General features: G+C 36.1%; 1 protein-coding gene across 1 annotated transcript in view; it reads left to right on the forward strand.

The window, feature by feature from the left end:
• Cc2d2b (coiled-coil and C2 domain containing 2B) overlaps positions 1 to 27,252 on the forward strand; it is a 93,961-nt gene that overhangs the window by 47,337 nt on the left and 19,372 nt on the right. Inside the window, 5 exon segments of the mRNA XM_048807053.1 lie at positions 1,041 to 1,132; positions 2,177 to 2,358; positions 7,135 to 7,253; positions 7,927 to 8,036; positions 15,040 to 15,136. Coding sequence (XP_048663010.1) covers positions 1,041 to 1,132; positions 2,177 to 2,358; positions 7,135 to 7,253; positions 7,927 to 8,036; positions 15,040 to 15,136 — 600 coding nt within the window.

A 27,252-nucleotide genomic window follows, 5' to 3' on the forward strand; every position in this document is an offset into this window, starting at 1 on the left:
GGTGGGGTGGGTGGGGGTATGCAATGTAAGTTGATTACAGAATCCTTTGATAGGTAGTATTTCAACAGTGAACTTGTACTTGTTTAAACCTGAAAGTGGCCAGGAGTTTTTTGGGAAAGAATATTCCAGGCTAATGGAACCACATGTGAAAATTCTGAGGGTAAAGCGTACTTGGCCTCTGAGAGAAACAGCAAGGAACCCCATCTGCTGGATGCTAATGGAGAAAGGAAGAGAGTGAGCAGCCTTTGGTCCAGTGGGGTCTGGTTCATTTTCAAGGGAAACAATTTGTTGCCCATGTGGCAGGATAATTTTATGTTTTTTCCCATTCTTCTACCACTTCTGCCTCATTTGATCAGGTAATTAGGCTCTAGGTTACATGTCCCTGGAATGATTTGTAGCAGGACAGAAAGTAGAAAATTGCAACCAGAAGCTGCACTTACTGGTTTCATATCTGTAAACCTAAACCCATTATTAAGGATAGAACTAAAGGAGAAAGGGAGGGGTTTCCTCAAACTTAATAGGAGACTAAAAGTAGTCTTTTGAAGAACCAAGGTCTGTTGCAAGGACTTAGGGAAATGGCTCTGTTCGGGCATTGACTTTCTAGCCAAGCAAATGGAATGAGAGCATAAGATTGACAAAGAAAATACAGAAATGTGACCAGATGTCTTTGAGTTTGTAGATTAAGACTCATGTGCTAGTGACATATAGAAATGAGCTCACAGGGCAGTCATCTTCTCTGGTGAAGAGTAGTTCTGGCTATGTATTCTTTGAGTTAGATGGGAAAAAAATGAGCAAGGAATTTAGGATGAGATGTGATGAACACAGAAGGGGAAAATGAAAAAAAGTGAATTTGCTTTAGTGTGACAGCATATGTTGGGGATGATTTTAATAATGGTAGCAAACAGAACCATATTTTCACTCATCTAAACTTCCTATTTGTTGCTAGCAAAAATTAGGAGTAAAATATACCAGAAATATTATAAATACCTAACCTTAAAATATAAATAATGCATTTCTTTAAATTTTAAAAACTTTTTTAGGTGAGAAGATCAATAATGAAAAGAATCATCAAAATTAACAAATATAGCTTGCCAGATATTGTGGCTGATTATGAAGAAATTGTATCTGCAAGGTACTACTAAAATTATTAAGTATGAAATATAAACCTGTGAGCTAATACCTTCCAACTCCTCTAAGTTCTCTACTTTTTATATTAATAAAGTCACATATCAAAAGATAACATTTCAGATCATAAAGCAAGAGGTAGAGATTTTAAAATATATTTGGTCACTTTACAGTTGCATTTTAGAATATCTACGTGACACGTTTGTAATGGTATAGTACTTTAGGGAAGTTTGTCACCTTCTCCTTATTGATAGTTTTTAGGATATGAAAGAAATGCCTTTGTCTTAAGTCCTAAGATTTTCTTATTTTGAGACTGCTACTGGGCTACCCATTGCTGGTAGCCTGTAATTTCCCCCATCCGAAAATCTGAAAATCCTCAGCAGCGCAAAGGCACTGAGACCTGAAGCAGTTGGGGTGGCCTTTGCTGCAGCAACTCATTTTTCGTGTTGTCCATTTGTTAAAGTTAAGGGTAGGAACAGGGAGGTAGCAAACCTTCCTGGGGCCATGTGCAAATTCTTGGTATTACCAACAAAGTTTTAATTTCTTTAAGATGCTGAAATCTATTGAATTTTATTTTTCAGTCCTTGGGGAAAAATGAGTGTAACTCTAGAACTATAATTCATGGATCTATGTTGGCAGGGCTGTCAGTTTATATAACTAACTCATTTCAAAGGCTTGGAAATTTTTGAATATTCAGTCACTTTCGAGAAAATGCTTCCTAAAAAATTGAATCATCTTCTGAAAGTTTATCATGCTTTAAGTCTTTATTTCTCAATGTCTTTGCCTCTTTTTGGACCATGTTCCCGAAAGGCATGGAGCAATCACATTTTCTCTCCAACAAGAGGGAACAAAGCATCTCTTCCTTTTTATGCTCAGAAAAACAAGATTTCTTCCTGGGGTTTAAAACAACTGTATCCCCCCTCCATAATGGGGAGAGTGTGGTTCAGAATAATGGTCTTATTTTCAATTAATCAAAAAAAAAAAAACAAGTAACCTTATCAACTATGTTATTTTGTGTATGTGAGGCTAATCATTTTTTTTAAATCTTTAGCCAGTTGACATATGCAATTTGTAAGTTTCTTGAACCACGAAGAAGGTTAAAACCTTGGAGGAAAGAAAGGAAAAAAGTCACAGCACAGAATATCTCTGATGGAGATATTAAGATTCTCATCCGAATACTGAGGGCATATAATATTCCCACCAGGAAAACTGCAGTTAGTAGTAGGTAAGGCAGTATGCTCCAATTTATAGAACTGCAAAAAAATCAGTTTTAAATGTGATAAATTTCCTTGCTTTCTTATTTGTGAAACTTTTGCACTTTGTTACTACTCCATATACATAAAATAAATGAAACTTAATATGTTCATTTAGATAATCAAACTAGCTTTCTGTTTCAGTTTTCAGAAGTTTGAGACTCCTGAAGTAAATTTAACATGTATATTTTAGGGGTATTTGCACCATGCTCACTTTCCCATGCTATATCAAAAAAAAAAATTCCTTTGATCTCTATTCCCTGTTGTGAAACTTCTGGAGCTTCTACTGCCAACACCATTCCATGCCATTGTCACTTCTCAGTGTTGGAAGCAGAAAGTTGAAGAGAGTAGGTGGGATACAAATTTCATTTTATGAAATGTGTCAGGAAAGCTAAGGAACAAATGTGGAATGCTTTATGAAATCAGAATTGCCACAGTTGTACCATTGTATTTTGGGCTTAGTGAAAGTAGGATTTTACTCATTTTTTTTTTCTTTTTTAACCTTTTAAACAGGGCTTGTTGGCATACCCCATTTTTTTCTGCATTTTTAAAAAATTTATTTCTTACATACAAGACAATAGTGGAGTGCATTACATTAACAATTATCCATTCACAGCACAATTTTTCGTAAGTCTGTATATAGAGTATGTTCACGCCAAATTATGCCATTTTACATGAGCTCTTTTTTTTGCATTACAATTCTTTTTAAAATTTTTTTTAGTTACACATGGACACAATATCTTTATTTTGTTTATTTATTTTTATATGGTGCTGAGGATCGAACCCAGGGTCTCTCAAGTGCAAGGCGAGCGCTCTACCACTGAGCCACAACCCCAGCCCCCACAATTCTTAATATACCTTTATACCACAATTTATCATAGGATTTTACTCATTCTTCAGTATGCAGTCACTGGGTTTATCTACTTCTTGCAGAGGATATGCAAAGTCAGAATGTATTTCATAATGAATGGTCAAATTAAAATATCATAAACGTTAAGTGCTCATGTATATTTAGTGTATTCTGGATATTTAGTGTCTCCTATATTTAGTGTCTTTTATGATTGATATATTATGAATATTTAGTACCCAAGTGCCTCAAAAATATTAGGTGTCCCTGTCTATGTTTAATATGATATACTCCGCTTGCTTATTTTATTCTTACTATAACTCATGAATTTAACCTATGAAAAACAAATATCCAGGTGCAGTGGCACATGCTTGTAATTGGGAGGCCGAGGCAAGAGGATCACAAGTTCAACAATTTAGCAAGCCCTTAAGCAACTAGTGAGATTTTATCTCAAAAAATAAATAAATAAAATGGATTGGGGATATAACTCAGTGACAAAGCACCCCTGGATTTAATTCCCCAGTACCAAAAAATAAGAACAAAAACCAAAAAAAATTCTCACATTAATCTATATTTAAAATATCCTAAAGATTTTCCCCAATGTTTTATGAACTACAATCTTATTTATTAATGGAATTCAATGTTCTCAAAACAAATGTACATTTCCAAGGTTGTTTTGTAAAATAAGGACATATAAAATCATCACTATTTTCTAAAATCATTTTGTTGAAGAAAATGGTAACACCAAATAAATAGAAAAAATATATTCTCAAAATATAAATTGTTTATTTTTCTCCTTTTGTTGAATACCAGAGAAAATTTTGTCATAGGCTGGATCCAACTATTAGTTGAGCATTTGGGAGCTGCTTTTCCTGAGTACTAATTATCTCTAACCACTGACTTAGACTATGATAAAAACTGCAAGATCCAAGCCAGGGGGAAAATTACCCAGTCCTACCAAACCTAATATTAAAACTAATTAAGTTGATCTGTATGTCTGTTTTGGTGTCAATACCATGCCATTTTTGTTACTATAGCTCTATAGTATAATTTAAGGTTGGGTGTTGTGATGCCTCCTGCTTCACTTTTCTTGCTAAGGATTGCTTTGACTATTTTGGGTCTCTTATTTTTCCAAACGAATTTCATTATTGCCTTTTCTAGTTCTGTGAAGAATGTCATTGGGATTTTAATAGGAATTTCATTAAATCTGTATAGTGCTTTTGGTAGTATGGCCATTTTAACAATATTAGTTCTGCCTCTCCAGGAGCATAGAGGTCTTTCCATCTTCTAAGGTCTTCTTTAATTTTTTTCTCTAGTATTCTGCAGTTTTCATTGTACAGGTCTTTCATCTCTTTTGTTAGATTGATTCCCAAGTAGTTTTTTTTTTTTTTGAGGCTATTGTTAATGGAGTAGTTTTCCTAATTTCTCCTTCTGTAGAGTCAACACATTTGATATATGTGTTGATTTTATAACCTCCTACTTTGCTGAATTCATTGATGAGTTCTAGAAGTTTTCTAGTGGAATTTTTTGAATCTTCTAAATATAGAATAATGTTGTCAGCAAATAGTGATTGAGTTCTTCTTTTCCTATTTGTATCCCTTTAATTTCTTTCCTCCTGTCTAATTGCTCTGGCTAGAGTTTCAAAGATGATGTTGAATAGAAGTGGTGAAAGAGGGCATCCTTGTCTTGTTCCAGATTTTTAAAAGGAATGCTTCCAATTTTTCTCCATTTGGAATGATATTGGCCTTGAATTTAGCATTATAGCTTTTATGATGTTGAGGTATGTTCCTACTATCCCTAGTTTTTCTAGTGTTTTGAACATGAAGGGGTGCTGTATTTTTTCAGATGCTTTTTCTGTATCTATTGAGATTATCGTGTGATTCTTGGTTTTAAGTCTGTAGATGTGATGAATTACGCTTATTGATTTCTGTATGTTGAACCAACTTTGCATCCCTGGGATGAACCCTACTTGATCGTGGTGCACTATCTTTTTAATATATTTTTGTATGCAATTTGCCAGAATTTTATTGAGACTTTTTGCATCTACGTTCATAAGGGATATTGGTCTAAAGTTTTATTTTTTTTTTTTGATGTGTCTTTGTCCAGTTACTATCAGGGTGATACTAGCCTCTGAATGAATTTAGAAGGGTTCCCTCCTTTTCTATGGTACAGAATAGAAGACACAGAGACAAACCCACTTAAATACAGTTATCTCATGCTAGACAAAGGCATAAAAAAAAAAGGCATGATTTTCACTGGATAAAATATAGCCTAGTCAACAAATGGTGCTGAGAAAATTGGAAATCCACATGTAACAAAATAAAATTAAACCCCTGTCTCTCACCCTGCATGAAACTCAATTCAAAGTAGATCAAAGACTTAGGCACTAGAACAAAGACCCTGTGCCTAATAGGAAAAAAAAGTGGGCCCAAGTTTTCACCATGTTGGCCTAGGATCTGACTTCCTTAACAAGACTTCTAAAGTATAAGAAGTAAAATCAAGAATCAATAAATGAAATGGATTTAAACTAAAAAGCTGCTTCTTGGTAAAGAAAACAATCAATAATGTGAAGAGAGAGCCTTCAGAATGGGAGAAAATCTTTACCACATGCACTGCAGATAGAGCTTTACTCTACAGGATACATAAAGAACTCAAAAAACTTAACACCAAAACCACAAATAGCCCAATCAATAAACGGGCTAAGGAACTGAACAGACACTCCACAGAAGAAATATAATCAATCAACAAATATATGAAAAAATGTTTATCATCTTTAGCAATTAGAGAAATGCAAATCAAAACTACTCTAAGATTTCATCTCATCCCAGTCATAATGGCAATTATCAAGAATATAAGCAACAATACATGTTGGTGAGGATCTGGGGGGAAAAGTACACTCATATATTATTGGTGGAAATGCAAATTGGTGCAATCATTATGGTAAGCAATATGGAGAGTCCTCATAAAATTTGGAATGGAACCATCATTTGACCCAGCTATACCACTCCTCATTTTATATCCAAAGGACTTAAAATCAGCATATTACAGTGATACAGCCACATAAATGTTTATAGCATCTCAGTTCACAATAGCGAAATAGATAGATGGAATATCACTCAGCCTTAAAGAAGAATGAAATTATGGCATTTGCTGGTGAATGGATGGAGTTGTAGAATATCATGCTAAGCAAAATAAGCCAATCCCAAAAAACCAAAGGCTGAATGTTTTCTTTGATATGTAGGTGCTAATTCACAATAAGGGTGGGGAGGAAGCTAGGAAAGAATAGTTACTTTAGATTAGGTAGAGGGGAGTAAGGGGAGGGGAGGGGGTATGTGGGTAGGAAGGACAGTAGAATGAATCAGACATCATTACCCTATGTACATATATAACTATACAACTGGTGGGATTTTACATCATGTACAACCAAAAGAATAAGAAACTATACTCCATCTAGTTATCATATATCAAAGCGCATTCTACTGTTATGTATAGCTAATTAGAACAAAATTTGCTGAGAGCCATGGCCAAGTCTGTATGGCCCCTGGCATTTTGCCAACAGTATTGATTGACAGCCCAGGCATTACTATCCACCTCGGCTGCTACTTTTGAGTTCTCGTGCTACTTTGGAGTTCTCGTGGGGATTCCCCGGGAGTTCCCATTGGTTGGAGAAGTGCAGGAGGAGGGATTTCCGGAGGAGATATTTCCGGTGGCTGGTTCCTGGACAAGCCGCGGGGTGTTTGGGAGGAGTTGCTGGTGGAGTTCAAAAATAAAATTTGTTCCTGCTTCAGTGGCTCGTGATTTGTGCCCAGCCAGACTGTGGCAAAAATTTTAAATTTTCAAACTAAAAAAAGCAATATTTTTTAAAAAGCTAATTAAGTTGTATGTCTCTATATTGTTTTTCCTAAAGAGCCTTGGATATGCCTGCTTATTTGATGTCATCCATATCTCGCCTCAGACATAAAGAAACAATCAAATCAGTAGGCTCAGATGAGATCTTAAATGAGATAAGTATTTAACACTTCTATAAAGTATACTATTGATTGTTTGCTGTGAATTGCAACTGGTTCCTAATTGGCCTCTCTATCTCTATTTTCTTTGACTTCCAATTTACTTTCCTAACATAGTGAAGATCTTCTTTAAAAAATTCTAAGCTTTTTATTCTCTGCTCTCAGTGTCTGTAGAACAAGGTACAATCTCCTTGAAATGGCTACCAAATCTTCAATCTTCTGGCCCTTGTCCACCAACCAGCCTCAGTCCTGTCCACCCCACAGCCGAGTCTCACTGCTCCTTGTTCTACAAGGCCTCCTCTGGGTTCTTCTGCATGCAGTGGCCTCCCCACCTTCTCAACCAGTATTTTCTCTGTGATGTTCTCCTTGTTCTAACCTTAGAAACTTAATCATTCCTTGACTTTAACATATTTCTTCTGTTTTATTTCTCATGTTCCTTCATACTTATTGGTTTACTATTTATTTTCCCCTGGTAAACTTTAAAACTCTTAATGGAAAGTTCTATTTATCTTTGGGCCCTGGAAAGTAGCTGATGTGGAATAGGATGAATGGATGTTCATTAAGTCAGTGAATGAATACTGGCCATTTGGAAAACTAGTTGCAATCCAGTTGCCAAGTAATTTCCTAGCTTTCTACCTGTACCAACTACGTAAAATATTTCAAAAATCTAGTCAATGTTTATTATGTGTTTCAGGATACCATACATCCTTTTATAGAAGTTTTTTTTCAGCATACAGTATACCAAACCAGTACTGCAAATGGATCTCATCCTTGCTGGAATGAAGAAATTGAAGTAGATTTTATGTAAGTTGGTCCATTTTCCTGAAGCTTTTTGATTTTTTAAAAAGAAAAAGAAAATTGTTTTCCTAAGCCATTAATTAAAAATAATGATACACTTTAAACTTTGAAATTGTGAAATATTTAATTCATATAAACTAATATACATAATATATAGTATATATAAGTTCTGAAGATAGATAATAAAATAAATACCTGCATCCAGATTTAAAAAATAGAATGTTACCAATTCCTTAGAAGGCCCTCTGTACCATTACTTAACTATCCCTTTCCCAGAGGTAAAAAAAAAAAAACATGAATTTGTGTTTGTCATTCTCTCTCTTCCTTTATTTTACTTCATACATATTTTCCCCAACATTTATTTATGCATGTTTTCAGCTTTATACAAATTGAGTCACAATTATATATTCTTTTGTAATCTTGTTAATTTACTCAAATTATTTTGAGAGATTCATCCTTGTTCATAATTATGGTCTAGCTGTTTGTTCTGCTCTGAATGCACCCCCAAGGTTCAAGTGTTGGAAACTTAATCCCCAGAGCAGCTGTGTTGGGAGGCGGATCCTAGTGGGAAGTGTTCAAGTCATGATGGCACTTCCCTCACAAGTCAGTTAATACTGTTATAAAAGAGGTAGAGGGATTGTGTTCCCTGATCTGTTCTTCTGTCATGTGACAATATAGCGTCTATCCCCTTTTGGTCTTTCAGTTTCTCATCATGTAAAGACACAGCACAAAGGCTTTCACCAGACTCCAGAAACTGGTGCCTTTTTCTTGAACTTATAGCCTCTAGAAATATGAGAAATAGGGCTGGGGATGTGGCTCAAGCAGTAATGTGCTCTCCTGGCATGTGCAGGGCGCTGGGTTCGATCCTCAGCATCACATAAAAATAAAATAAAGATGTTGTGTCCACTGAAAACTAAAAATAAATATTAAAAAAAGAAATATGAGAAATACAGTCTTATTTTTTATAAATTACCCAGTCTCAGGTATTATGTTATAGCAGCATAAAATGGGTTAAGACTGCTGTTTATTTTTTTCACATCTATATAGTATTACATTGTATGAAAACATAATTTATTTATGCTTTCTTCTGTTAATGCACATTTGTCTTGTTTCTAATTTTCTTGTACTGCAAGCAGAGTTGCTGTGGACATTTTGTGCTTATCTTCTGAAATACACGTCTAAAGTTTTTTTAATAAGACAGTGGCTCTCAAACTTTTTGTGCATTAAAATCACCTACATAGCTTCTTAAAACAGATTTCTGGGTCCACCTCCCTAGTTTCTAATTCATTAGGCCTTATAATTACAGTCCTAGCAAGCTACCAAGTGGCACTAATGCTGCTAGTTAGGCAACAAACTTTAAGAACCTCTCCTCTCTCTAGTCCAGAAGCAGAATTGCTTTGTTGTAGTTGAATTCAATTTCAACTTCACTAGATAATGCCAAACTGTTTCCTAAAGTGATTGTACTATACACATTATAACATATAATTGAAATATTTTTTATTTTTTCTGATATAATGGATCTAAAATGGTATTTTCATTGTGGTTTAATTTATATACTTTTTCCAGGCATAGTGGCACACACCTGTAACCTAGCAGCTCAAGAGGCTGAAGCAGGAGGCTTACAAGTTCAAAGCCAACCTCAGCAACTTAGCAAAACCCTAAGCAAGTTAGTGAGACCCTATCTCAAAATAAAACATTAAAAGGGTTGGAGATGTGGCTCAGTGGTTAAGAGCCCCTGGGTTCAATCCCTGATATAAATAAATAAATAAATATATATATATATATATATATAAATAAAAACACTCTTATTTTTAATGAGGTTGTACTTTTTTTTCTTCAGCTTCTTAAATCTAACAGATTTTATTCTTTAGATCAGTTTTAGGTTTACAGTAAAAGGGGGTGGAGAGAGTCCCTGTGACTACAACACATAGCCTCTTGGCATCAACATGCTATATTAATGTGGTATATTTGTTACAACTGATGAGCCAACATTGACACATCACTGAAGTACACGTCTAAGAGTTTTTTTTAATAAGACAGTGGCTCTCAAACTTTTTGTGCATTAAAATCACCTACATAGCTGTCTGTCATCAGCCAATGTGCATGGTTTACATTAGGATTCATGCTCTGTGTTGTACATTCTGTGGGTTTTGATGAATATACAGTGCCATTCACCCACCATTATAATATCATACAAAATAGTTTCACTGCCCTAAAAATTGTGTGCTCCATCTGTTTGTCTCTCACTCTTCTACAACTACTAATCTTTTTATTGGCTCCACATTTTGCCTTTTCCAGAACAGTGTTGTATGAATCAGGATTCTTCAGAGAAACAGAACCAAGGGGGGGGGGGGGGTCCACAGGGAGGTCAGTCTTTTTAGTGTTTTCAACTAATTGGAAGAAGTCAACCTTTATTGTGGAGAGTAATCTGCTTTACTCAGAGTTTATTAATTTTTTAAATTGCAACCAAAATACACTTTCACAGAAACATGTAGAATAACATTTGACCAAATATCTCTGAAATGTGGCCTCGCCAAGTTGGCACATGAAATTAGCCATCACAGTCATATAGTCGGAATAATACAGTATGGAAACCAGGAGCTCTCTGCCACTGAGCTGCATCCCCTGCCTTTTGTTTTTATTTCTGATTTTGATGCAGAATCTCACTAAGTTGCCCAGGGTGGCCTTAAACTCCTCCTGACTCAGAATCCAGAAGCTGGATTACAGGTGTGGGCTTCATGTCTTATCATGGTTTGATAACTCATTTGTTTTTACCACTGAATAATACTCCATCGTATGGACATGTCAGAATTCTATTTGTCTGTTCACCTTGAGCTTCTTTTCATAGGCTTTTCAATCATTAGTATTTTATTTTCTGTACATCTTTCTATTGCTCTGTCTTTTCCTTTTTTTTTAAGGAGTTCTCTGTATCTTTTGGATATTAGCCCTTTGTCTCTTATATGTGGTGAAACTACTTTTCCCTAATGCTTGGGTTTTCATTTTCTTTATAATATATTATGATGAAAAATCAGTTATTAATTTTACTATAATTTTCCTTTATGGTTTGTGGTTTTTTTAATCTTGTTTAATTATCAGTGGACTTCCTTTACTTTCCTTACTTTAAAACTTAAATTAATTTGCATTGAAGTTTTAGACTCCTTGCACTTTCTAAACAGCATGTACATATATATCTTTCTATGCTATTCCTATATATAAAAGGTGTAGCTGATAAATCATATTTTTAAGCCTAAAAGAAATACCCAACTATGTTCCTTGCTACCAGGAAGGAACAAAACAGACTAGAATTTCTTGATTCTGTAACTAAATGTGGTGTTTAGGAACACACACTCACACCCATACACAAAATCCAGGGAAAATTGATATAATTAAATATGTACTTTCTCTAATATAGCTGTGCTTTACTGCTGGGTACAAATTTCTGATCAAGCATCTGTAGATGTTAAATGTGTAAATATTTTCCTAATAATATGATGTTATTTTTATCTTTAAAGGTGGGAAAATTGACTTCTTATTTGTATATGCAGATGAGGACTGTCTTATGGATTGAATGTCATATGATTTATATGATTTTCTAATTTTTTTTAGAACTTTGTATTAACATTTTATATTTCACATTATTTTATAGTTCATATATGATTATATATGATTGTTCATATGCTCTTATATTCTTTATATAATTTATCTAGTGTTAACATAGTCATTCCCATCAACAAGTCTTAGAGACTCAGTAGAACTAACATAATCATTTACATATATATGAAGACATTGTGTAGGCTATATAAACCGTCACATTCCAGCTGTCACTTTACATGGAAACCTCCAGACCCTAACCAGGATGTGCAAGGAGAGGGAGACCCTGAAATCATATGCCATGACTTCAACTGGATGAGAAAAAAATCATAAAAGGCTATTGAATTTTGTTAGCTCAGATGCTATGGATACTTTTACTAACAGCAGAAATCAAGTTTGTTCTTCCATATTTAATATCAGCTCAGTTGTATTTTCAGAGTCTTTGGCTATAGTTCCCAAATAGCCTTTCTTATTTGACTGCCTGTGTGGATATTGTACCTCTTGCTTTGCCCTTCATTCATACTTGATTTCCTGAAATTTTATTTATTTTTTTAGTTGTAGATGGACACAATGTCTTTATTTTATTTATTTATTTTTATTTAGTGCTGAGGATCGAACCCAGTACTTCACATGTGCAAGGCAAGTTCTCTATTACCAAGTTACAACCTCAGCACTTTCCTGAACTTTCCAGTCTTTGTGTATGAAGGAGAATGTTGATTTAAAAAGAATATTATATTATGTCAAATTCACTAATTAGTATATCAAATGTATTTTCTTTAAAAGTAAGCTGGGCATGGTGGTGCACACTACTCAGGAGGATGAGGCAGGAGGATCACAAGTTTGAAGCCAACCTGGGCAACTTAGTGAGACCTTTTCTCAAAATAAAAAAGAGCTGAAGATGTAGCTCCATGGTAGAAGTGGTAGAGTGCTTGCCTGGCATATTCAAGGCCCTGGGTTCAATCCCCAATAAAAAATAAAAGCTTGTAAATGTAAAATATTGGTTAGATGTGTTTGAAAATATTTAGAATATTAATTTAGACATTAAAATTAGAAGAAGTATACTGTATTAAATAATTTGGGAGGACACTGAAAGAATTCCCCACGCAAAGACACTTCTCCGGGAGAATTCCAATTTTATTGCAAAAAGCTGTGTGCTTATATAGAACTAAGGGGGAGATGGTAGGGCTTAGATAAATGGCAGGCAACCCGTTTATTGGCAAGTTCTTTCAGATATCAGCTCTGGAGCCCAGGAATTAGTTCTCATTGGGGCTAAAGTTCCCCGCCAGCGAGATTTGAAATTGGCGCCGGCGGGAGAGTTCACACGGGCGGGAACTTTTCGCGCCACTGCAGAAAAGAAGAAGGTAGGAAGAAGAAGTCCTTAGGCGCCATGTTGGGGTTTTTCTCTGGGGTATGGCTGCCGTTTATACTTTTCCCAACAGACACAAACAGATAAATAAACTTCTAAGTGAACTAAAGACTGGAGAGTGTTTTCATTCCTGCAACTGTAACAGTGAGCTGAATCAAGAACACACTTGGGTTCAACTGAATGGATCTGACAATTCAGCCAAGGCAAAATCATCTAGGGACCACTTTTTATGGCCTCCAAAATAAGTCCCCTATTTCTCTTCTTCCTGTGACATTTTAGTGACTAAAAACCCATGCAGATAGTAATAATAAATAATTCACAAGTAGTACATAGCCCTCTAAGCCGTAGTTTGGAGGAGGAACTGTGGCAAATTTTGAGGAAAGTTTGAGTACAATACAAGATAATTCAGAAAGACTTGAAGGATTTAAGGGATATTCTAAGTTAACAAGCTTCAAAATGTCCTGAGGATGATAGTTGTCCCTCCTTCTGCCTGCCCTGCCCTGCCTTAGGGCTTTCCAACATGAAAGGAAACCCTTGAGCAAATTAGGGGAGTTAGTTGTTAATTTGTCCCTCAGAAATGTAAGGGACATTTTAGTTTAAAATTTCTCTCTAAACTCAACTAGCATTTTTCAGTTATCACTACCTATTGGACTCAGAAAGTTATAGGAACCGTTAAGAGATCCTTTGAGATAGTACCTGCTTCTTTAAGTAACAGGCTTTAACAAATAATGTTTGAGCTGGGTGCAGTGGCACACTCCTATAATCCCAGCAGCTTGGGAGGCCGAGGCAGGAGGATCACGAGTTCAAAGCCAACCTCAGCAAAGTGAGGCACTAAGCAACTCAGTGAGACCCTGTCTCTAAGTAAAATACAAAATAGGGCTGGGGTTGTTGCTCAGTGATGGAGTGCCCCTGAGTTCAATCCCTGTACCCCCCCACAATCAAAAAAATAACACAAACCAAATAATGTCTGAGCTCTGCCACTTGGTGGCAACACCAATAATTGAGCTTCAGTTACCCCATGTATGATAACCTACTATTTTCATCTTAGTTGAATGTTTGATGGAGATTCAATACTCTAGCTGGAGCTGAGAGTGGAAGGTCATTGCTTATGATATATACTGTCATTTCTGTTATTTCCAATATGTACCTAATCAATTAAGCCATCAGCAGACAGCTTGCAAAATTAAATATACTCTATTATCCCAATTTCTGGTTGGAGAAAATAAATATGAGAAAAAGAATAAGCTCTGCAGTCATTAAGTAATCATATCCATGAACTGGAAGCAAAAGAGGGTTTTTATTTGGGTTTTTTAATATTCTTTGTTTATTTTGTAATCCAAGGGATTGAGCCCAGGGGAGCTATACCTCAGAGGTATATCCCCAGCCCCTTTTTATTTGGGAAAGGGTCTCACCAAGATGTCCAGCTTGTCCTCAAATATGTGATCCTTTTGCCTCAGCCTCCTGGGATTTCAGGAATATGCCACTGAGCCCAGAAAGAGCATTTCAACCATATATATAAACCAAGAATTTAAGATAGTAGTTAATCGAAAGGCAGCGGAGCACAACAGACACTAGTATGGCAATATGTAAATCAATGGATGTGTAACTGATGTGATTCTGCAATCTGTGTATGGGGTGAAGGTGGGAGTTCATAACCCACTTGAATCAAAGTGTGGAATATGATATGTCAAGAAATTTGTAATGTTTTGAACAACCCACAATAAAAAATTTAAAAAAAAAAAAAAGATAGTAGTTAATCTTAATTCAGCATTTCCAGATAATGTTTCAGTGGATGGCTCTGGTGGAAGCCTTTCTGCTTGATAGTTAACATTTTTACTTTACATCTTAAAAGAGATATAAGGTAAATTCCAAAACACCTACTGATTCTAATGGAAGGTCACAGCTAGTCTTCAAAGCATGCAGCTTTTTCTAGGTTTATGCTTTATAAAGAAAAGGATATGACAATTTTACCATACTTTATGAATAATGCTCTTAGAAAATAAATGGGTTTTGAAAAAAATAAGCACTTACCTATGTTTTTCTTATTTGCAGCTCACCAGGACATGATTATAGCTTCTCAAGCTTATCTAAAATAAAAGATAATATATGTATCAACATTTTTGATGAAATGATAATTGAAAAACATGAGGTAAAGTAGAATAATTGCAATAGTCAATGTTCAAATAATTCTAAGAAGATCCAACTGTCACCTGAAGAGTTCTGTAAGCTCCTGGGTGTGGATGCTCAACTCAGGACAAGTGGTGTCCTTGCATACATAAAATTTTTATGTGTGTGCTACTGGAGATTGAACCCCCCAGGACATAGCACATGTTAGGCAAGTGCTCTAGTACTAAGTTATATCCCAGCCAAGTTCTACTTCTTTTTAAAATTCTTTTACAACTTTTAAATAACCTTTTATAATTTACCCAAATCTTTATTTAGTTGTGTATTGTATCTCTTTCTATTTTGGGATCATAGTAGTCTTCACATGTATTCTGGAGCAGGGCAATAGGTAGAGCTCTATCCTAGACAAAGCTGGCCTTTTGACAGATCTTAACAAAAGTTTTTACATTTGAAGCTAATCTATTCCCTCTTTCTAAATATCATTCTGTTTAGGTAGATGTGGAAGCAAAGTTTTATATATTGTTAATTTGTAAGGGACAAATGAAGTTAACATTAATAACATTGCATCTGAAATTTGAATCCATCAGAAAGACTAAGAGAGCCCATATTTTTCTTTCCTTGTGAAAAAAGGGGCAAAATATTTTTATGTTGCACATTGCCAAACATAAATCAACCAGGCTCTTATTATCCTTCCAAAAATACATTTAAATTCTCATGCTGGTATAAAGAATAATATAATTCTCCATATAACTTATTGATAACAGGTTATTATTCAGTTTCAAAATATTGAATAGCAAAATAAATCCCTGTTATGGTCTACTTATGAGGTATCCTCCAAAAGCTCATATGTAAGACAGTATCATAATTTTCAGTGATGAAATGATTAGATTATGGAGATGTGAACTAATAGGCTGATACAAGTCAACTGGGTTGTAACTGTAAGCAGGTAGGGTGTGGCTGGAGGAAGTAGGTCACTGGGGATAAGCCTTTGGGGTTCATATTTTGTCCCTGGTGAGCAGAGCTCTCTCTGATTCCTGATTGCCAAGCTGCTTTCCGTCTGCTGCGTCCTTCCATCATGATGTTCTGTCTTATCTGGGGCTATAGCTGTGGAGTAGGCTGACCATGGACTGAACCTCTGAAACAATGAGCCAAAATAAACTTTTTCTTCTCTAATTATTCTTGTCAGGTCTTTTGATAACAGCAATGACTGAAACAACCCCCACTTAATTTTGCCTTTTAAGAATAAATAAAATATAGTAAAATAGAACACATTTAGAGATGTACTCCCTAGGTGACCAGTGCCCTCAATCATTTTAATTATCAGAGTGGCATCGTTTGGAATGTCAACTGTTTGGACACATCTAATTATCTTTACTCAAAAATGATATAATGTAATTAGGAACACACAAACATAATCCTGAAAAAGTTTGTCCCAAGAAACGATTTTAGTTTGGAGGATACAAACTTGGTAAACTGTTTTCTGTAGTTTTGTATTTTAAAAAGAGTGTGTAATCTGCAGAATGCAAAGTATACATTTAACACACAAAGAAGCCAGAAATAATTAACATCACAGTAACACAGATGTCATATGTATAAAATTAGCTTTTATTCTTGAAGCAAAATTCACAATACATGTTTTCATAGAATAACTATAATTATGTGAGTCTCCTGTAACAGGTTTACATAGACTAATAATACTGAAAAAAATCAAAGAATATCTGTGTGGTTTAGGAAGCAGGGCTAATAATCCCAAAGAGATTTATCATGGAGTGTACAGATGCAGTACATCTCATATACACCATAACAAAAATATGTTGTACAAAAGAGAACACTTACCAGTTACCTTGCATGTATTAAACCTTCATAACTTTAACTTTACAAACTCTTGTGTAACATTTAGAAAAAGCTCAAATACACTGCATATTTAGCCTTCAGATGTATACACAACTCTAGTCACAGATATATTATGTCAAATATATAACCTAAAATAACATTTAATGAGAGTTATAAAGTGATCACTTAAAAGATTTAAAAATAGACAGGTACTTATACAAACCTTGATTTTTTAAAGACTAGTTTTCCTAAGTAAAGAAAACCTAATAGACCAAGAAATTGTCTTGATAAAATACAAAGTCTTTGTTCTTTAAGCCAGTTCTTTGTGAACGTTAGTAATAGCAGATTACTGTTTGTTTGTTTTTTAAACTTATTGCTTTCAATATAGAGAATTAGAGTCTGGTTTTTTATCAGTTCATTAAATTTTGACTTTGGAAAAACTCTTAAACAACTTAATTCTAGCCGACTTAATCACACATACAAATTTCCTAAGGTTTATTTTTGTAAACCTTCTTTGACTTGACTTAGAATCTCTACAACTTATATACAATCCTTTCTCATCAAAAATCATTCCTTTCTCCTTTTAACTTTCCTTACCAATAATATATCCCCAGAGCTATAACTTTCTTATGTCTCTTTTCCTTTACCTTAATACTTTTAAAATTTATAATTTGAAACAAGCCTTACATAATTTCTAAATTTAGGTAAATTATTACTTTTTTCTCAGTAAGATAAATACTTTTTTGCATATTTTTAAAAATCAAAACATAGCTTAAAGCCTTAAACATGTTAATTAGAATGTTAACTCTCAGCAACCTTGCTTTTTAGTGAAGACCCAGAAAAAAAAATCTTAATTGCTTTTCCACATACCAAAAATTCATTAAAACACATTTATTAATATACTGTTGTGAGTGAGCTATGCCTTTAAAATAGACCAAACACATTTGTCTTTACATAGTGTCAGAATTTATTGATTAACAATATATTCACAAGCTCCACCACTTTCAGTGGTTTCAACTCACCAAATACTTGTCACCTGTTATTCAGAAGCCAGACAATCACAAGTTCTTTATTTCAATCTCATCTCTATAATACTGAAGTCCCACACTTTATACAATGATATAGGTTACAGAAAGTTTAAGAAAGGGTTAAAGTAGAGGAATGGTCAGTGTAGCAGAATAAATTTATGGGGAAGGAGGAGAGATGGGAAAGGGTAGGAAATGTGGAATAAATTTGACAAAATCACACTATGTATGTATAAATGTAACAGGTGAATTCCACCTTTATATGTATTTGTACAGACCAATTAAAAATAAATAAACAAGGAGGACTCAGGAAGCAGAGAGAGGGAGGACACAGAGGGAAAGGGCCACAGGGAAGATGCACCTCACACCCCTAATGACTCACCTCCTCCAGACATGGCCCACAGCCTATAGTTACCAGTCCTTCCATTCAAACCAAGATGCACTGATTAACTTATAGATCTCATAGTCTAATCATTTTACTTCTAAATATTCCTGCATGAACAGAAGCTTTTGAGGTATGCCTCATATCCAAACCATAACAGTGACATGGCCTCAAATTTGCAGCTTTCCCGCCTCAGCCTCCTTCATTGCTGTGATAACAGGCATATACCAACATATCCAGCTAAAGCTTATATCCTGCTTTCAGTTGCCCAGAAGGCATCTGCGGGCCCAAGGGAAGAGTCAGTACTTTTAGCAAAAAACACCTCACCTACTTATAACACTGGGGATGAAAGAGCTGAACTGAACTGGATTTGGACTTGGCACAGAAAGCTAGAATCATCTTCCACATTTGGAACTTAGGTGAACCAAAACTGTTATAAACCCTCTGATTGCCACAAAAAGAACTTTACTCCATTTCTTGGATGTTGGTTTAAAAAGGAAACAAACAAACAAAAAAACAGCTGGGGGACCTAGCCAACATCTGTAATCCCAGCTGAGGCAGGAGGATTGTGAGTTCAAGGCCCTCCTGGGCAATTTAGCGATACCCTGTCTCAAAAGTAAAAATTAAAAAGGCTAGGGATCTAGCTCAGAAGTAGAATGCTCTTAGATTCAACTTCCAGTACTGCATTTTTTTCCTCTTTTTAAAAAAACATTTTAAATTTATCAGCATATCATTTTCATCATAATCCCTTAAAAATTTTTCCTAGTATTATCTACTCTTCCCTAACTTTGTCCAAATGTGTCTAATTTTATTCCATGATTTATTTTGGAAGCATTTAACCAAGACTCATGAAACCAGAGGATCTCTTTAAAAAGGGCTTTATTGAGCCAACACAGATGCTGCTAGAAAGAAAGGCCAAGTCCTGAGACAAACAAGTTCCGGCAGTAACCACAGTAACCAGCTGTATGGCTCTGTAGCGGTTGGAAAAATGCTCACTGGACCTTTAAAGAGCCAGAGTATTTTATAATGCTAATCTGGGGGAAAGAACGTATAAATTATTTATAGTGAACCTGTCACTGGAGAAGAGACTTCTCCAGAGACAGGTCTAAGAAGTTTCCAGAGGGGAGGGGGAATTCGAGTCAGGACAAGGGGGTTCTTGGCACATGTAAGCGGAAAAAAATTTCAACTGGAATCTAAGGCATAGACAGAGGTTTAGTTAGGAAGTAGATAACACATTCTAGGGAGAATGCAGGCTCTCTTGAGAGTGAGAAGCCCTGCCTTGGGCTGGGGGTGCAATATTTACAGAAAGGCCATGGTTAGGGGCCGGGCTGGAGGTGGAGCCAGGTGGAGCTGCACAATTTTGCACCCTGAGCAATTTTCCCTGTGCTTGTGTGTTTCCTTTATTTTATAGGGGCCAAGGAAATGTCACACAAGATTTACAACTGTGCTTTCTGCATCTCAGTGGCTCCCTTAAGATACAGTATATCTCTCTCTTTATCCTAAATATCTATCTCAAAACTACATTAGCTGTAGACAAGAGAGGATTACACAAGAGTGGGGGAAACTTTGGGATATGAGGGCAGAAAATAAGAAGGAATTCGGGACTAGCTGAGGTTGTAAACAGAATGAGGTGGCAATTCATGGTATAAAACTGTGTGTATAAAACTGTCGTCTTCTATTCAATCTGTAGTTTCTTAGCTGTATAACTTCCCCCATTTCACCTCCCCTCCATTATTCATCCCTTATAATTAAATTTAAGACATCTCAGAATTTTTCCTATTAAAAAGATTTGTCTAATTTTTAAAGAACCAACTATTGAAATTGTTTTTATATTTCACTTTTTTGTGTTTTCTAATTCACTTACTTCTGATTGCATTTTTATTCTTTTCTTCCTTCCAGTGTCTTAGAACTGATTTCTGTACTTATTGTAGTAAAAACGTTGAATGCCTCATTTGTTTGATCTCTTGCCCTCTTGTAAATGTTCCAAAGATTATTGAATGTTCCAAGACTATGAATTCATCTCTAAAAACATCTTAGGCTATATCTTTTATATTTGAATACCTACTACTTTATTTTTCATTATTTTCTACATATGTTTATTGATTTTCTTTCTTGACCTAATAGGTTTTTTAAAATATTGTGTTTTTACATTTTCAAATGTTTGAGAGAATTTAGTGTAAAACTTTTGGTTTTAAATTCTAGTTTCATTACATTGTAGCCAGTCGAATTGGATATTTGGGCCTCTTAGCCACAATTCATTTCTTCAAGTCATTGGTCCCAATTCTGTGGTTGCCAATAAACATACATAGGTATTAATCCTAGTAATAAGATTAAGGCCACACTGTGCCAGCTGAATAGCTCACACATACAGAATCAAATGCTGGGACAAAGATGAAAGTGTTATTTTGATTTGCAAGGAGTTGAAGAAACCAAATACACAAAAATCTTGGTCTTACTTACATCGTATATCCACAAGAATGGTCTAATCATAGCAGCTCCACCTCAATCTTTTATTCATCAGAGTGCTTCAATTACAGTGCCATGTTGCACACTTACCACATACACATGGAACAATTAGGAATATTAAGTCTTGTTTTATCACTTGATATAAGTAGTTCCTATACCAGCAGATTTCTAAAAGCTTAATTAAATATGTAATTTTATTCATGGTCTTTTTTTTAATACCAAGAATTGAACCTTGAGGTGCTTAATCACTGATTCATATCCTCATCCTCTTTATTATTTTTATTTTTTTTAATTTTGAGACAGGGTCTCACTAAGTTGCTTAGGGTCTTGCTGATATTGGCCTCAAACTTACAATCCTCCTACCTCAGCCTCCCGAGTTACTGGGGTTACAGGCATGTGCCACCAGGTCTGGCCATATTCATTATCTTAAAAATAAATATTTCTCATTGCTTCTCAGAGAAGATGCATAGGGGACCAATTTTAACGTGAACCTCAGCACAGGTAAGATTTATTGCCTGAGATAAAATGGTCCTTTGAAGCCTGCAGGACCCTTGGGATTGGTTAATGCACTTAAGATCACATCAGTCTGAAGTCCAAAGCATAAATTGCTTCAAGCTACTAAGTGTATCTGTTACCTTTTAGACTAGAGCAACACAGTCCTTGCCTAGTTCTGTTGTTTCTAGTTAGCTTCTAGATTCTTCTAGTATTCTCTGGTCAAGTGGAAGGGGTAACCTTTCAAGTACAGAAAAGTTCGAAGGGCCCAAAGGCAATGGGAACTGAAGGTGTCCCCCACTTCTGGCCTTTGGTAGATGAATGAAAAATGTGACTGTAAGCAAAAATAACGGAAAGGGGAGCAGACCTCAGTGGATTAGCTAGCAGTATTTATTAGGCAGTGATGAACGGCACATGGCACATTTTCAGGGGAGAAAATGGCAACCAGTTACAAGAGGGGGTCTGTTTTTTATAGGTTTTAATGAGATAGCAGAATGTTTTAGTGTGACTTAATCATTAGAGACTTGGGCAGTCAGGAAAATAGTTGTGCAGGTTCAAAGTCTAAATCAGAACAACAGTTGTAAAAATTTGAAACCCGTTGATACTGGGATGAAAGTCCAGAGCCCAGAGCCCAGAGCCCACGGTTTGCCTTCTTTCTCCCCGGGAGTTGTTATTCCATATCCTTCAGTGACAAAAAGTGGAGTGGATCATAGGGTCTGCCAATGGGAGGGGTGGTGGTAGTAAGAAATGCCAATCCTTTTTATGCCTAATCCCTGCTTCTCCCCACTACACATACTTCTTCTGATCTTAAAATAGTGTTATTGAGGAAAAACTGGTAAACAAGAATCTGCACATATTTGAGGAAATTTCTCAAGTTTTGACATGTATATATGATACCGGTGATGAGAATCAAGCTGGAGTCCCATGTCCCTTAGGTGAAGATTGAACACCAGATTTCTCTTGTGGAGGCAAGCATAGAAAGCAAATTTTGTTTAAAGGATAGAACAGATACAGACTTTTCCAAAGAGAAGGGGCCCCAGAGCTGGGTGTCTGAGGAAGTGGGGGTGTCTGCCTCTTTTATAGGTTTTAGATTTCCTTTTTCTCATGTTCTCTCCCCTATCCTGCATACCAGACTAGCGACCAAAAGGTGGGCCAAACAGAGGGGAGGGCGCCTTCCAGAATGTCACAAGCAGTTCCTATAGACTCGGACTGAGGCACAGTTAGATTCAATTCGATATATTTTATGGATGCTCATCACACTTCAGACACACATCCTAATTCTAAATCCTGAGTCTACACCCCAGGGTTCCAGACGCTCACCTGTGATGCTGGAACTCGACCAAGGCCAGAGGCCTCTGGTACAGGGGGGACAACAGCGATGGAGGCCTCGGCCTGTCTGTCCAGGTTTTGTTAGTCCTCTCCGCCCCCAGAAGCCCAGGTTTTTAAATTCTAGTTCAGTTGTGCTTGCAGCTGATAACTGGGTGAAGTCTGTAGTGTCCGCCCCAAGTCTTACATCACTAACTTAAATTTATCTAAGTTCTGCAGTATATCTAAGTCTTGCAGTTCACATTACATCATGGGCATACTGCTTATGGTCTTTTACTCAACACACACTAATTGATATAATCAACAGTCAATAATCCTATTTCTGGCATTCATATCACAGGGGTATAGGCAGGAAGGGAGCAGTCCAAGGGGCCTTCATTCATTAACAACACCTACAACTCCCTGCAACTCCCTGCAGGGAGGAACAATCCCTTGGAGGCAGGTGTCTTTGACAACAGGTTGGAGGAAAGGGAGTGATCTGAAGGTATTTTATTTCCTCTTGAATGAGCCCCATCTTTCTTTCTTTTTAAATATTTTAGCTGTAAATGGACATAATACTTTATTTTTTTTATGTGGTGCTCAGTATCGAACCCAATACTTCACAAGTGTGAGTGAGGCAAGTGTTCTACCACTGAGCTACAACATCAGCCCGAGCTCCCATCTTTCTGATTAAATCATTTATTACCTACCCTGACTGTCCTTTTGCCCCACACCACCTCTTATACACCGTTAAATTATCATCACAATCAAGAAAATGAGCATATCCATTAACCTCAAAAGTCTTCCCCTGCCCAGTTGACATCTCCCTCCCTCTCCTTCGCGTCTCCCACCCAGGCAACCACTGGTCTGCCTTGTCACTATAGTTTATATTTTATGCAGTTTTATAGAAACTGAATCATCATTACCCAATGTATACAGGAATTGAAATGTCACATTGTACTGCATAATATGGTACAAGTGTTGAATTAACTAAATTCCAATGATCTTACTAATGTTAATATTTGTGTGATAAATTCATCTAGATTAGCTGCAACTTTTTATTAAAATATAATATTATACATACCATTTTATAACCTTTTGATATGATGATATTTTGAATTCTTTTGCAAGTCAATAAACATGAAATTATATTACAAAAAAAATAATAATGGAATCATACAGTATGTACTCTTTTTTCCCCCTTGGTCTTGCTTCTTTCACTCAGAAAAAATTATTCTGAGATTTATCATGTTGTAGTGTTTATCAAATAATTGACTCCTTTTTATTGTATAGTAGTATCCCAATGTTTATTTGTTGATGAACATTTAGGTTATTTTCGGTGGGTTTTTTTTTTTTTTTTAGGTTCTTTTTTGTATTTTCAGGTGTTGGGATCAAATTCAAGGCCTCACGCATGCTAGACAAGTGCTCTACCACTGAACTATACCCACAGCCCAATTTTCTTTTTTTAATTATTAAAATAAAGCTTCTAAGAACATTTATGTACATTTATATACAAGTCTTTTTATAAACAAATGCTTTCATTTCTCTTAGAAAATAAAAGGCTGGATATTAAGATGAAAAGCTTCTGAACTTTTTTTGTTGTTGTTTATTTGCACCAGAAACGTATGACACAGTTCTTCCATTTTTTTACAAATACTTTGTCAGATTTTTAAATTTTAGCCATGCTAAAAGATTTGTGATGGTTTCTCATTGTGATTTTAGTTTGTATTTACCAATGACTAATGTTGTTGAGTACTTTTCCATGTATTTATTTGCCATCTACATATCTTTTTTGGTAAAATATTCAATTGTGTTCTTTGTTTTTAAATTGAGCTACTTATTTTTTTATTATTGAATTTTGAGTTTTCTCTGTATATTTTACATGTCATATATCACACACAATTGCAAATATTTTCTCCCAGTATAAAGCTTATATTTTCATTTTCTTGAATAGTGTCTTTTGAAGGTCGAGGTTTTTAATTTTGATGGAGCCACTTGCTTCTGTCCTCATATTTTTCAGCTCTATTTTTGCAACTCTCTTCTTAAGTTCACATATATTTAGGTAGGAGTGTATTTCTTCATGAAGAATTGATCCTTTACTGTTATGAAATATTTCTCTTTATTCTTTATATTTCTTGCTTTAAAATCTGCTTTATCAGGCTTGGGATATAGCTCAGTGATACCACACATATTTAGCAGGTATGAGGCCTGGGGTTCAATCCCTAGGACTGAAAAAAAAATCTAATTGATCAGCTATAAATATAGTCACTGTGACTTTCTTTTAGTGTTCATATGACATATCTTTTTCTTTCTTTTAACCTGTATCTTTCTATTTAAAATGGTAAGCAGCATATAGTTGAGTCTTGCCTTTTTATCCATTCTGAAAATCTCTGACTTTTAATGTATGTCCATGTTACAGTTTAAATCTGAGGGGTCCCCAGAAACTCATGTGTGAGACAATGAAAGAATTTTCAGAGGTGAAATGATTAGATTATGAGAGATGTAACCTAATCAATGGATTAATCTGGTAATCTTATTAACTGGGCAGTAACTATAGGTAGCTAGGTTGTGGGTGGAGGAGGTAGGTCAGTGAGGGTGTGCCTTTGGGGCTTATATTTAGACCCTGTGAGTGGAGTACCCACCCCTTCTCTATCTTCACCCCTCCCCTTCCTGGTTGCCTTGTCCTGAGCCACCTCCCTCTGCCACACCCTTCCAACATGATGTTCTGCATCACCTCAGACCCACAGATATGGAGTTGGATAACCATGGATTGAACCTATGAAATCGTGAACCAAAATAACCTTTGCTCCTCAAAATTGTTCTTGTCAGATACTTTGGTCACAGCTACAAAAAGCTGACTGAAACGGAAATTGGTACCAAGAATAAGAGCTGTTGCTGTGACTAACCTAACCATGTGGTTCAGAAGTTTTAGGAGCTGGTTTGTGGGAGGAATAAAAAGTTTTGAGAGTCAAGCTAGAAAGGTTTTAGAATGTTATGAGTGGAATTTAATGGACTATTCTGGTGGGACCTCAGAAGACCAAAATGCCAATAGGACTATGAACAGTAAAGAGTAGGCTCATGAGGTTCAAGAGGGAAGGAGGACTATACTGGAAATTGGACTAGAGGCCATCCAGCAAAGAAGTTGTCTACATTTTGCCCATGTCCTGAGGTTCTGTGAGGCTGATGCACTAATCTGGTGGAGGAAACTTCAAGGCAGCACAGGTTTCAGATGGTGGCATAAATATTACTGATGGCTTTGAGTCGAGTTAACTGTGACAGTCAAGAGCAGAAAGCAGATCAGAAAGATTTGAAAAACTTGCATTTTGGCCAGTAAAAAAAGTGCAAGTGCAAGTAAAACTGGGGCTAAGGAAGGTGTGGTTGTTACAGAAATTACAGCCCCTAAAGAGACATTGCTAAGTACTTTATCCAGAAATAATAGGAAAGATGGCTTAAGGGCATTTCAGAAATTGACAAAACCACACCCATCTGAGGCTCAAGGGTGTGAAGGTAAAAATTCCTTTAAGAAGAGACCACTGGGGCACCCAACTTAGACAGGGGGACTTAGGAAGTTGTTTCACTGTGGTCAGCCACAGGCACTCGGGGACTGCTGCAGCCAGGGTTCTAGAAAGCTTGACTACTTCTCAGTACAGCAGCAGACCTTTGCAATCAGCCACTTGGTACTGGATCTTCAGGATTGCAGGATGCTGGATTTAGGGGGTCATGAAGATGTCCAGCAAGCTTTCAAATGGAGACCTGGAAGTCCAAGCAAAGTGTAGCAGGGTCAGAGTCCCTTTGGGCTTCCCCAGAGAGGGCAATGCATGAGAAGGAAGCCAGAGCTTCATTGGAGTCTTCCAAGATGCCAGTAATGTGAAATGTATACTGAGGAAAGCTGCAGGAATCTTGCAGTGACCATGTGAGAGGCCATATGAGCTGCAACCAGCAAAGCTACAGGGGCAAAACTACACAATCCCTGTGGAGAAAACATCACAGTGCCATGTGCCCCAGATGCTGGACATAGAGCTATGGAACTTTTTTGCCCAGCTGGATTTTGTTCTTACTTTGGTCCTATGATTAATTTTTGTGTCCCCATTTCTTCCTCATAAAATGGAAATGTTTACTCTATGTCATTATATATTGGATACATGTGACTTGCTTTTGAGCTTTATAAGTTTTTTTTTTTTAAATTTATGAGTTTGCCTTGAGTCTCAGATGAGAGTTTGAATTGGGACTTTTGGATAATGCTGGAACCATTAAGACTATGGAAACTCTTGGAAATGGACTAAATGTATTTTGTGAAATGGGCATGAGTTTGGGGGTCAGAGGCAGAATGTTAGGGTTTAGATATGAGACGTCCCCCAAAAGCTCATATGTGAGACAATGCAAGTATTTTCAGAGGTGAAAAAATTAGATCATGATAGGTATAACCTAATCAGTGGATTAATCCGCTGTTATGGATTAACTGGATTGTAACTATAGGCAGGTCAGGTATGCTTAAGGAAATAGGTCATTGGGGATGTGCCTTTGAAATTTATATTTTATCCCTGGTGAACAGAGAGCGTGTTTTCTCTCTCTCTCTCTCTCTCTCTCTCTCTCTCTCTCTCTCTCTCTCTCTCTCTCTTTCTTTCTCTCTCTCTCTCC

This window comes from Marmota marmota, unplaced genomic scaffold (genome assembly GCF_001458135.2).
Source record: "Marmota marmota marmota unplaced genomic scaffold, marMar, whole genome shotgun sequence".
Taxonomy (NCBI): domain Eukaryota; kingdom Metazoa; phylum Chordata; class Mammalia; order Rodentia; family Sciuridae; genus Marmota; species Marmota marmota.